The 12,809-nt window shown below is 37.0% G+C and overlaps 2 protein-coding genes across 9 annotated transcripts in view; one reads left to right on the plus strand and one right to left on the minus strand.

Moving 5' to 3' along the window:
- Positions 1-12,809, plus strand: part of GPATCH11 (G-patch domain containing 11) — a 21,076-nt gene continuing 8,267 nt past the window's right edge. For 2 of the 6 annotated variants that reach the window (XM_040551557.1, XM_040551555.1), the window contains exons 1-8: positions 1-312; positions 407-633; positions 1,485-1,526; positions 1,606-1,726; positions 2,531-2,621; positions 2,734-2,838; positions 3,609-3,690; positions 4,608-4,693. In XM_040551557.1, coding sequence (XP_040407491.1) covers positions 257-312; positions 407-633; positions 1,485-1,526; positions 1,606-1,726; positions 2,531-2,621; positions 2,734-2,838; positions 3,609-3,690; positions 4,608-4,663 — 780 coding nt within the window. In that variant the 5' untranslated portion in view covers positions 1-256 and the 3' untranslated portion in view covers positions 4,664-4,693. Of the gene's footprint in view, positions 313-389; positions 634-1,484; positions 1,527-1,605; positions 1,727-2,530; positions 2,622-2,733; positions 2,839-3,608; positions 3,691-4,607; positions 8,093-12,809 lie in introns of those variants that run through there. The other 4 variants (XM_040551553.1, XM_040551556.1, XM_040551552.1 and 1 more) reach the window with 4 other exon arrangements.
- The window catches only part of EIF2AK2 (eukaryotic translation initiation factor 2 alpha kinase 2), a 24,371-nt gene continuing 17,436 nt past the window's right edge, over positions 5,875-12,809 (minus strand). For all 3 annotated transcript variants that reach the window (XM_040551549.1, XM_040551550.1, XM_040551551.1), the window contains 5 exons: positions 12,178-12,370; positions 9,757-9,882; positions 9,080-9,178; positions 7,515-7,577; positions 5,875-7,431 (listed from right to left, as the gene is read on the minus strand). In XM_040551549.1, the coding sequence (XP_040407483.1) occupies positions 7,312-7,431; positions 7,515-7,577; positions 9,080-9,178; positions 9,757-9,882; positions 12,178-12,370 (601 nt within the window). In that variant the 3' untranslated portion in view covers positions 5,875-7,311. The remainder of the gene's footprint in view (positions 7,432-7,514; positions 7,578-9,079; positions 9,179-9,756; positions 9,883-12,177; positions 12,371-12,809) is intronic.

Raw genomic sequence — 12,809 nt, forward strand, 5'->3', positions numbered from 1 at the left:
AAGGGGCGGCCGCACGCAGGCGCCGGGTCGAGGTGTTTGTGTGGGTGCCAGGGGCGGTGCTGAGGGGCTGCGGGGCTCCCTCAGCTCCCTACCGGGCAGCGGTGGGGTTGAGAGGTGGTTGGGGAAGCAGGGCGCGAAGGGAGGCAGCCCGAGGCTGAAACAGGCGCGAGGCTTTCGTCTGAGAACGGGTGCTGCCTTCCATGGGCTGCAAGCGCTGCTTATAGTGCCTGGAGGAAAGGGGCTGAGCAGGGCATGCATGCTAACCATGGGGGAGGATGAAGAGGAAGATTACATGTCTGACTTGTTTATTAAGTAAGTAGCCGTCATTTTTTTTTCCTCTTAAATGATTGTAAGTGTAAAAAGAATCAAAAATGAGCTAATATTTGCAGGGGTTATTAATTCTTAGACAGGATGTGAGGCCAGGCTTGCCCATGGTGCGCCGGGTGAAAGAGGCTATTCAGAAGGAAGAAAAGCAAAAAGAAGCCAACGAGAGAAACAGACAGAAGAGCGTAAAAGAAGAAGAGAAAGAGCGGCGTGACTTGGTGTTGAAGAGTGCGTTGGGCAATGAGAACAAAGGCTTTGCTCTGCTGCAGAAGATGGGCTACAAGAGTGGCCAGGCCCTTGGCAAAAGTGGTAAGTTTGTCTCTGTCTAGACCTGCATGCTACTTTCAGGTGTACCTTTATATTTTATGGACTGCAGCTGCTGCTTCACTTATGGACAGGGTCAATAAATGCCTCTCTAAGAGCCCTACCATTACTGTCATGTTGTGACAGGAAAGAAAAAAGAAAAGAACAAATTTCTGAAACAAAAATGACTGTTGAGAGATGTGAGGGAAGCAGCAGTACTTGCTGCTCGCTAAATGCATTTCAGTATGTGCATGTCTACAGGAATTGCACTGAGAAGTTGTTTTGATGGTCTTGGAAAGCTCACTGCTCAAAATAAAGGTCAGCCCCCTCTTTGAATTTATCGTTGTATTCTGGAAAAGAAATAGCACTTAGCATGAAGTCTTGACAGATAAAATAAAATCAGTGAATGAAGACATCAGTAATTGTTATGCCAGTTCAGTGCACCTCCAGCAGAAGATCAGCAACTGAAGTGGCCCAGAGAGATTCCTGTTATTCTTCATCAAGTTGCGGAACTCTCAAATAAAAATGCCACAGAAGAGTGTAGCAAATCAATCTTCATCATAGGTATGCTGTACCTATCAAATCGACATCATTTTCTTTCCGTTGGGTAGTGTTCTGAAAAAAGCACACAGCAATTCAGCAGACAAGGAAAAAAAGAAAGGAGGTTGCAGCTCAGCTAGGTCATTTTAGTGCACTAAATGTATATCAATAGGAGGTTTTTCAATTTCCAGAAAACAGAATTGCAAGAAAATTTACATATTTAATGGCAAAATCAGCTTGCCTATTTGAATATACCACACAAACCATAGTTTGAGAAAGACTGTTTTTTTAAATCGGCCTATTTTTCCTTTTCACAGGAGAAGGCATTGTTGAACCTATTCCTCTGAACATAAAAACAGGTTTGTGATGCTTCCTAATCTACTTAGTTAGGTAGCAGAGCTTCTCAGCTGCTTACATGCATGTTTTAAACTTACACAGGCAGAAGCGGGCTTGGTCATGAGGAATTCAAAAAGCGAAAAGCTGAAGAAAAACTAGAAAACTATAGACAAAAACTCCATATGAAAAAACAAGCAAATGAACAAGCTGCAGATCAATTCAGGTAAAATTATGTAAATGATACTCCAAGCAGTGTCTACAGGGCTGTTCTTTTTATGCGTTAGGTTTGGCTATTCTGTTAGTGCGTTACTAATTCTGCGTGTTCTTTGAATGAGAGGTATGAGTTGAAACGTACAGTAATTGCTTCTCAGTTCTAAAGCAAGAGCAGGTGAACACTGTACTGCTAAAAGTATAAATGAACATTTATAAAAATAAATGATTCAGCAATGTAAACAGTACATACACTAGTTCTCAAAAAACTTGCAATTTTTTAAGTCAAAGAACTGTGTCATCTTTTTCAATATGAAGCTCATGGATAATCCAGAGCAATGTTGCTGCAGTGGTTTTGGGTTGCAACAAATTAAAACTCAGGGTAAACTTTGGGGGTTTTAATATATTTTTTTCTCCTTGTTTGCTTGTTTATATGTGGAGAAGGAAAGACTAGGGAAGATTAAAATCTTCTCTGCAAATGTTTCATGAACCATTTTTTCATGTATTATGGAAACCTGGTGGAAAAACAGTATGCAAAGTGTAGTTATCATCAAAAGCTCTGTCCTGAAGATGTAACTGAAAGGTTTATTTCCAAAAAAAAAAAAAAATACACGTTGCTTCTCCAAAAATGATGTCAGAAGGGACTTCTTCAACATTGTTCTGGTTAGCATGGTCTTCTCTGGTATGCATTCGGCAGTCTGAGGGATCGGTATGGCTAGAATCTTAGCAGATTTTCTATTTTAGAAAAGCTGTTGACTGTAACGCATCTCACTGTTTGTCTTTCTGCTTATTTTACCTATCTACTTTTTCTTAACAGAGTAAGGTTCAAAAACAAACAAGAAGAACGTAAGATGGAAGGAGACCTTCGAAAAAGCCAGAGGGCCTGCCAGCAATTAGATATGCAAAAAGTAAGACATATTTCTTTGGGTTGGAAGGAAGGTTAAAGTATAGAGATACAGACTACAAAGTAATAATTAATAAATTAAAGATAATTTCCATTTAAATCCTTCATTATTTAAGGATATTGATGTTCCCAAGGAGACTTGGTATTGGCTAGAGCCTGAAGAAGAAGACAAGAAGGATGAAGAAGACAAAGATGATGAATGCACAAGCTCAGACTTAAGTGTAAGCTTCACAACTAAATGCATGGCTCGATTCACAATGAAATTTAATGTTCCCTTAAAGTATGTATTCATCATTTTCAAAGCTGTAGTAAATGATCTCTTCGCCACCTTAAAGCCGTGATTTTTAAAACAATTATATGATAAAATACAAAACATTAAAACTGATTAATTGCTTATCTCTTTTGAAGCTGATCTTTGGAGAAAGTAGTCAAAATGAAATTTTAAACATCGTGGTGTCTTAGCCGCCATATGCAAGATCACATATTGAATCAATGTAAAATTATTTGCTTTTAATATTTAATTTTGGATGCCTCATCTCATGTTGTAGGCTGAACTTTAGAATCACAAGTAATTTCTGAAAATGCTTCACAGGTGACCTTGAACTGGACACCAGAAATTAATGTTTTCTGAGAACTAGATTACACCACTGTTGTTAGCTTAACATAACTTGATTTGCAGAGATGAAGTGTGAAAAATTCCATCAAAAATATCATACACTTGATATAAGGTAGCTAGGTAATACTTCAGCTGTATCTTCAGTGCAGGTTTCGTAGCTGGAAAGAACAGTGAGCAAACAACAGCCATTAACTTTCCAGAGATTGTGGATTCCTTTGCTGTAGGCACAAAAATTTGGGTAATTTCACGCCTTACTGAGTTACAGTAGCTTTTCTATAGAAAAAGGTTAAACAATCTGTTTTAGCAAAACCAGCAGCTCAAGCCATTTTACATCATGTAAGCCCCTACTCATTGCATCCTTGTACATACCTATAGGTATCAGAAAAGCTACAACTCCTGACTGCATATTTAAGAGAAGAACACTTTTATTGCATTTGGTGTGGAACGACCTATGAAGGTGAGGGTAAACCTGCCACATATGTGTTTTACTTTGCTTATGCACCTAGGCTTGAGTAATGCAATATATATTCACTCTTTACCTGTTACATGCTTTCCTCAAGGACAGTGCTATACAAACTATGCCTATGCTTCTGTTCTTTCTAGTCAATTCTCCTTTTCTCAGGTCCAGAATCAAAGGCTATCAACTTTTTGATATTGGGTCTAACCTCATTTCATTAGACATCTTCCCTTTACGATAATGCAGGTGGTTGATATTAGGTAGCTTCAGCATTACCAGAGACACTTTCCTAAGAGAGCTCTCAACAGCCCACACGTGCCATCTGAACGGCTTTGTCTTCTGTTCTGCAACCTGGCTTATGAGAAGCTGTCATGATGTAGTCTGATAGCTGCGTGCTTACCCCTCGTCCAGGGTACAAAGTTTTGTGGGAGAAGCACTAATACTTTTGTCAGAATATATACTTTTTGTTTCTCTTACTGAAGTCTTTTAAATATACATAAAAAAAATTTCCTTCCAAGGTGCTGTTTTGCAAAAAGCTTGGTGGGTTTTCATTGTAAGCCAACTGTAAGGTGTTTACATGCACAGAAAGTGCATACTGGCACTTATTTGAATTGGTATTAATATTCATTTTGTTTTAAGAAAACAAAATTCAGATACTAAAAGTAGTACCATTAACAAAAAAGGTTGCAGGTGTTTCTGGACCAATAATAACACATCTAATTTCATTGCACAAGAGAGGGTAGACTTTGTGTTGTTATTTATGTTCAGTGTTTTAAAACACAGTTTATAATTAATAACTTGCAAACCTTGAATTCTGTTTAACCTGTTTTGTACGGTTTCTTCACATCATTCTAGCAACTTTTTTTCCTCTTCTGCGCTGGAATTAATTGCTCACTTTTTCTCTGCTTATTCCGTAGATTCTGAAGATTTGTCTTCAAATTGCCCTGGAGACAGTGCTGCAGATCATGACTAAAGCCTTTCTAAAGAAAGGAGTTCTAGATAAGTATGTATAGTTGATATACTCTGACAATTTTTTTTAAAAGGTTCATTGCTGTACCAGATTTCATACCAATGTATGCAGAAGAATCATAAAGTTGACAGGTTAAACTGCACATTTTTGAAGCATTCTATGTTTTTTCTGCTTGTTGCACAATTTATTAGGAAATAAAACTGCATTATTGTGAGTTACTGTAACTTGAAGGCAGGTAAGAATTCCACAGTCTTTGATTATGCTCTGATTTAAAAAGATCGTTTGAATAAGGGTATAAATATTGACTTGTTACTCTGTTATACAGGATGCTAAACAGGTGTGTGTGTGGGGTCATCTTTATTGGATGACTACACATCAGAGTGTTTTTTCCTTACTATCTCAGAGCTCACGGAGGGGGGAGCTTTTGAAATGTTACAGTGGCATTATTTAATATATGTAAAAGGTGCATATTCACCGGATCATGGGACATATTCATTTTAAAGATATATTTATAAATAATCTTAGTAGACTTTTTATCCTTAGGGAATGACAACTGCTCCTGTAAACGTCCTCTAATAGAAAGTTACTATTAAAGTATACAAGTACTGCAAAAAAAAAAAAAAATCAAAAATTACTGTGACAAGCTAAATAATACCTAACAGTAAGAAAGGAATCATCGAACGGCTCAGGTTGGAAGGCACCTTAAAGGTCTCATTCCAACCCCCATGCCATGGGCAGGGATGCCACCCACTAGATCAGGTTGCCCAGGGCCCCATCGAACCTGGCCTTGAACGCCTCCAGGGATGGGGCATCCACAACCTCTTTGGGCAACCTGTGCCAGTGCCTCACCACCCTCTGAGTGAACAATTTCCTCCTAAACCTCTAATCTAAATCTCCCCCCTTTTAGTTTAAAACCATTCCCCTTTTTCCTTTTTCATCTGATTGAGGAAAAAAAGTTGCTCTCCAGCTTTTTTGTAAGCCTCCTGTAAGTACCAAAAAGTTGCAATAGGGTCACCGCAGAGTAATGGTGAGTAGTGGTGGTACAAGTGCTCTGTGCAAGAACTGCACAGGTTTCAGCTGAAACTTGTCACATGTTAATTTTCATATTGTAAGGGTAAGTTTATGGGTGAAAGGGAAGTGGAACTAGTGGTATTTTTGTCTGTTGGGATATAATTTCTCCTAGACCTTGAGTACTGCAAAAAACTATGCATTAGTCCAAAACAATTGAATGCTTTATTTATGAACAATAACATTCATTATAAGGGAAAAAAAAAAATCAGTTCTTAGAAAAGGACATAAAATCAGACTGTTATTTAGCACCACTTACAGGGGATCAGCAATAGATTTCCATAAGAGTATAAAAATGACTATGTATTCTTTGATATTATTCTTTTTAACCAAACACCCACCTTTAACCTGTTTAACATTTTAGAAAAATCCTATTATACTTTATCTTTACTACACATCATCACGTCATACTTATTTTCCTGCTTAGAATCTCTGTGCATATGCCTTTATGGAGTTCCACAGGAGTGAGCTGTATCTTTTCAAACAATTCAAAGATGGGAATCGGAAGGACTAATTTGCCCATCTTTTTTTCCCTGCACAATTCTTCCTATTCTATCACAGCTGTAATCTTTGAAGTATGTAACCAAATAGTAACAGGCAATCTGCTGTTACCTTTTGCAGAGCTGATGGTAAGTCCACCAGAGGTGTTCAGGACACCTGTTATCAGTTACATATGCCTCAGTACTACAATAAGCGATTAAAACCCAGCAGTATGGGGGAGAGGATGTTTAAAGTGCTTTCGACAAAGTATTTAAAATGGTTACTATTGAGAAAACTCTGGAGACTTAGCGTACCCCAACTTTGTTTCAGAAAACAAAAAAGTGCTGAGGGTTTCAAAAGTTTAGGATAAATCTCTTTCAACTAGATTTCCTAGAAGCTAGATGCTTAACATTTAAAACATTTACATTCTCAAGGAAAACCTACTTTAAAAGAGTATTTAAATTTTAGCACACTAAAGGTGCTAGATGTGTCTGTGGATATAGTGAGAAGAAAATTCATTTTGAAGACCTGAAATTCAGTAAGGAATAAACCCCACTGCTTTCTACTATTCTTCCGACCGAAATCGATCTTTCCAATTCAGCACATTACCTGCTCTGGTCTAAAGGGGTGGGGGGGAGTCTAGTAATTAATATAAAGATCACTATGAAAAAACAGAAAGGTTTGATTCATGTGCCACAAGACAGCGCTTCATCCACTTCAACTGATAACAGATTGAGCATGTGTTAAGAGCACACACATAGGGAGTTGCCACAGGCCAGTTATCACATCAACAGTCTTATGGGAGACAAGGACTAGGTTCCTGTGCTTATTGTATAATATAGTTCAGCTCATACCTAACCTGTGTTTCCACATAAAAATTGCAAGCAATTATTTGCAGATGGTTGCTGTTCTGATCTGCAGCCAGTGGGAGTGAACGGTGATGTGACCATTTTGGCCAGCAAGCTCCTCAATGGCAGGAAGGCTAAACACCATGGAAAAGACATGTCCTAAGTCTTGCTCTTGCTTCTGATATATTTATGGAATTTCATAAGTTTGAATCAAACTGGATTTAAGCATGATCTGGAAGACTTTTAAAATGGCGTTTACTGAGTATGAGCTTTAAGTGAGTTGTCTTTATCAACACTCTTCAAAAGCTCAAGTATTTCAGATGCACGGGGCCTTTTTGAGGCGTCCTTTGAAAGCATCCTTCTGATTATGGGTACCTGCAAAAAGAAATTAAAATTGAGTTATTTTTTTAATGAGTAAATAAAGAAACTAACTGAAATAATGTATTCTAATACTATACCTGTGTTTTAAATCGCTCAGTGAAGTCCTCTGGAAATTTACTTTCTCTTACATCATGCCATACCTGAAATTCATATGAGATAAACAGTTTCAGTATGCTTTTATTCATTATATTTTGCATCTCGTTTCACAACCCATATAATTTACAGAAGTAATTAGGAGAATAAAAATCTACAAAAAAGGTAAGGCTGCAAAAAGAAACTACAGAAGTTTGAAAAATTCTCATTTAGTTGAACTTTATTTTGTTTTTATGGTCTTTTTTTATAAACTGTTGTCCCTTTTTAAGCTTAAAAGCTTCACAAAATACAATGATGTGTTTGTTTCGGCAAACCTCTCTACTTAATAACCATTATCCTTCTGTCCTCAAATAATAATAATTTAAAAAGCAAACAATACATGTTGTGAGAAGGCTTATTTTCTGACAACATGTGGATGTTATTTCTGAGCCAAGCAGGTGTGCTTCCTCTCTTTTACCTTGTTCAGTGCTACAAAATTATTTTTATGTCACTGCAGAAAATGCTAGGTGGAGTTCAAAGCAACTAACAGTGAGGATTTCTAAATAAATGCTTTCAGAAACTGCTTCTGAGTAACAACTATTTTTTTCCACATGATGGTTTTCAATTGGTTTTGCCTTTTAAACTTTGAACACCGTGGGACTGTAGGCATGTTTGCACAGTTGGCTGTGAGCGGGGGAAAGTCCTTTAGTCTTTAGGAATGCTACAAGGTATACAATTGGAGCCAAGTCAAATCTGTGGGTCAAACACACTTTGATATGGTTTGCTCATGCTGGCAAAGAGCCAAGCTAACAGTGTTCTAGAGATTCTGGGTCCAACCATATACATAGATCTTACAAAATAATGACTTCAGAAACAATACTCATCATCTACATCCCTGTCCTATGACTAGATAGGTTTGAGCATAAAAGCTGTTATACTACCGCTGTGCAAAGAAAAAGACAAAAGACACATTAAAAGGTACCTTTTAAAGCAAAGTTTAAGTAACACTGGTATCTTTTTGAAGTAATATTTTTTCAATTAAAATAAAGCCATATATTCCAAATCACTTTCATTTTCATTTTGAAAAACTACAAAGGTTTCAACTTTTTGGAAACTATTCTTATTCCATGCTGTAGTGAAGAAGAGCATGGCAGACACTAAACTCTCCCAATTCTTATTTTTTAAAATTAGAAAAATATTCCTTTCCAATACTCTGATCAAATAAAAAGATCAGATATCTTTTTGGTAGATATTTTTTAGATTTTTGATTATTTTCCCTATAGATGCATGTACATATCTAAGCTTAGTAAGGCTTTAATCTGTATATCAGTAGGACATCAGTAAAACAAACCCAGTGATGTTTCTTCAGTTTCTACATTTTAACTGAAGCGTGAAGGACTTAGGAGCTTTACAGACATGAATCAAGGGGAAAATATGAATAGAGACAGTACTCTAGATGTACAGATTCCTTTTGGCATGTAATCAGCCTAAGATACCTGCAGTAAGGCAAAATAATGATACATGATATAATGTGAGAGGGTTTTTTAATTTTTATTTAAAGATTACATACCATATTTTTCTCATGATGACTGGCCAATGCCGAAAGAATTTCAAACCAAATTAATCCCAGTGCATAAATATCTACTTCCTTTCCGTATTTGTCAAAGACCTACAAAAATCACAACAAAAACAATGTAGGTGTCAAATACAACTGGACACGACTTATTAAGGCAAAATTTGAAATCAGTAGAAATTGTCACCTGAAAACTCCAGGACATGCATTACTGGATCTTCATATTAATTTTTAACCCTTTCTGCTATGATCTTGTTAAATAGTGGCTGTGATGTCACATTAAACACACTGAAATTACGACTTCTACAAAACTACATAGATAAGGCATGCCAATGTCTCTTTGTTACAAGTAATGAAACAGAGGGACTCAAATGCCAGTTAACAGAGGTCCTAAATTCAAACTCAGATACATGGCTGGCAAACTGTTACACAAGAGCATTTCTTACACCAGTGTCAGACCTTGTATGTTAGGACAATTAAATAAAACCACCACACTTAGACACTGCTTTCTTCAGAATAAGGTTATCCTCATATATAGTCATATCAGGGAACATTAAGCAACTTGGTTTAATACCACGATAAGAGTCAAACACAACCAATACTGAGTTTATACTGTGAAATGCATGCAAATAATGCAAATGCAAACAGAGACAGTAATATAGCAAGATAATTACCTGCTCTGGTGCCATGTATGATTTTGTTCCTCGGTTCTCAGTCAGAGTTTCATATGCCACAGAAGTCACAAGACCAAAGTCACCTATTTTTATTTTATCATCACGCGATATGAATATATTCTGAGGCTATATACACATATATAAAAAAAAAGTAAATTAGTAAATTACTGTATGACCAAGGTTTATCATCAAGTATAATCAGCCACAGAAGTGCTCCCCTTAAAATTTCATAATTGTTCACAGAAATTATTAAGAAACAGATTGGGGGTGGGAAACAGAAGAAAGTTCAATTAACTTCACTTCGAAATACACAAACTAAGTTTAAAATAGCATACACCTCAATAACTAACCTTATTTTAACTAGTCATTACGACTATATCATGCTTTAATATTCTTCAAATACACTGTGTATATAACATTTAATATCCAAAAATGCTTTTTAGTCTTCAATCCTAGTCTTGGAATTTGATGAATTTGTGCAAAGCATTTAGGCTTACATGGAATTCCACTCAAAGTATAGTTTCTTCTAGTCACAGTAGGAGCATCTGTAACGAAGTTGACTGCAGAGTTGGGGCTTGCTACAGGCATCTCACAGTTTTCATTGAACTTAGCATTTTTAAATTTGACAAAGTCATCAGCAACTAAAATAAAATTGTGTATGTTTGGATGAAGCTTTCCAAGCCGTCTATCGTTCCAAAGAATAAACTACATTTCTGAATGCTGTTAAAAACAAACAGCCTCATCGTGTCTAACTCAAAGAAGATCCAGTGGACTATAAGGCCAGGAGAGACTTAAGGTTTCACGGGAAGCGATCTTTGTGTCAAGAATGCCCAGCACAGTTCTTCTGTTCGAGAACAACCAAGTCCACGCACGTTTAATAACAGTAGTGCCCTATTTGAAGACTCCACTCATGCCAGGCACAAACAGACATTCATCTCAGGATGAAGAGAGCTTGAACCTATCCTGCAGCTGTGGTTCTGTGACACAGAGGACTCAGGTGGCCAAGCACCTAACACAGATCAAAGTGGGGATAAAGAAGTTCCCAAATTAAAATGCAGGCAGACAAGTTAGCAGTAGGACTTGGAAGAAGATTACAGCTAGTTTCCACGGATGAGAGGCTGGGGCAGCAGATTCATAGGAACACGGAAAAGTAGAAGATTGAGCTGAGAATAGAAAGTGGGACTGAGGAGCAAGAAAATACAAAGCCTGAAGCATGCGAAGAGGTAAGAATTAACATGTAGGGAGAGAAAGCATTTATCATGCCACTTTTTCCCAGATATCTAGGTAAACAAAGGAATGTCTATTTGTGGCTTGGTCTTGTAGTGTAGCAATAAGCCTCACAGAAGAGCTCTAAGAGACATGAATGTGTCTGCCCATAAGACTAGTTTCTAAGAGTGGGCAGCGAACACGATCTGGAACCACACTGAATAAAAACTACAGAAGATTCCAACCTCTGGCTCAAAAAGTCTATAAAATTCAGGTTACTGGAGGTCTTGAGAGAAGGGGAACATGCATCAAGGTCAGCATCACTGTATCATCTCTCAGCTCTAATACTCTCTAGGTATTTGGGCATAACCACTATATGAGGAGGACAACATCCTCAATCAACATGTAGTGTGACCCACTACAGCCATCCTTAGTTTTTAGGAAAGCCACCACACTAATGACTTGTTCACAAAGTAAGTTTTAAAACTATAAGCAACGTTGTAACTGGCATATAACTGGCATATACACTGAAAGCTTGTAACTTTGTCCTTTAAAAATATTTTATCTCAATATAAAGATTGTATGGTCATGCACTTGTGGAGACTCAAATTCTATTCAAAAAAGTAGCATGCAAATATTTGTATGCATACATGATACAAGAACAACTAGAATCATTATCAAATGCAATAGATTCTAGGATAAACTGTCCCGTTGCAATATAGTAAGAGCAAACTTCCTAGACTCAACCTTTTGCCTTCTTTCTTTTAATTGTTTTATTACCAAGGAAGATCAGTATTCCTTTTCCCAATAGACTGTCTTGTGACCCAGTAGCACATAACACACTGAAAATGCCTGTTAATTGATGACTGCTGATTGCTTTGGCCTTTTTTTGGTGGTGGGTATTTTTGTGTTTTTTTTGGGGGGGGTTGGTTGTGGCGGTGTAGTTGTTGTTGTTTTTTTGTTTGTTTTTTGGGGGGGGCTGTTTGTTTTGTTTTTTAACTAATGCACTCTGAGGTCCTTTAGTTCTCCTTCTGATTTTAGGATGAAGTCCAGCCAGTTGCTGGAAAAACAGATCACTGTAACATCAGAAGAGGCACACTACTAGGATACATAATTAAACAAATACTAAAACAATTAATATTTTATGAACTTCCGATAAGTACTACTTTTATCTAAAATTACTACAATTATTTAAAAAATACCTCTTCTACTTACCTTGAGATCTCGATGAATTAACCCTTTGGAATGAATATAGTTCACTCCTTCCAGTATTTGTAAAAATTTGTTTTGTGCCCTCTCATGATACCTTCGGTTTCGTCTATTATTTTCAATCCAATCTTCCAGTGTTCCTTGTTCACAGAATTCTATTTGGATGAAAAGGCAAGGGCGTTTTGTTCGTGACCTCTGCCTGCAAAAGAAAGTTATACTCTGTATTAAAACTGGCAAGATACAGTTCCTCCCAAACCACTGCATCAATGATTCTCAAGTCCCTCTTCTCTAAACAAACAAACAAACAAACAATATACATAGATATATATATATTTGTAAAATTGTTATTCTTTTTGGAGTTACTCAAAAGGAAGTCTGAAAGTTTATTGATTTTAAAGACCTTACACTGCTAGGTACTAGATCTAAATAAATAACACTCCAAACCAAACAATCCCTGTTCTGTTGCTACATACCCCTGAAAGATTCCTAACATTTCGTTTACCTCCTTGTTCACACTGAACATTTTCTGATTGCCTAAATTCTTCTCATATATAAAGGCGTGTCCTGGTGAGCAAGAAATAGCACAGTACTTGGGTCCCATCTTGCCCTCTAGGAATTACCGCAAAACTCTGGCAGGT

The sequence above is a fragment of the Cygnus olor genome, chromosome 3 (genome assembly GCF_009769625.2).
Source record: "Cygnus olor isolate bCygOlo1 chromosome 3, bCygOlo1.pri.v2, whole genome shotgun sequence".
NCBI classification, from domain to species: Eukaryota; Metazoa; Chordata; class Aves; order Anseriformes; family Anatidae; genus Cygnus; species Cygnus olor.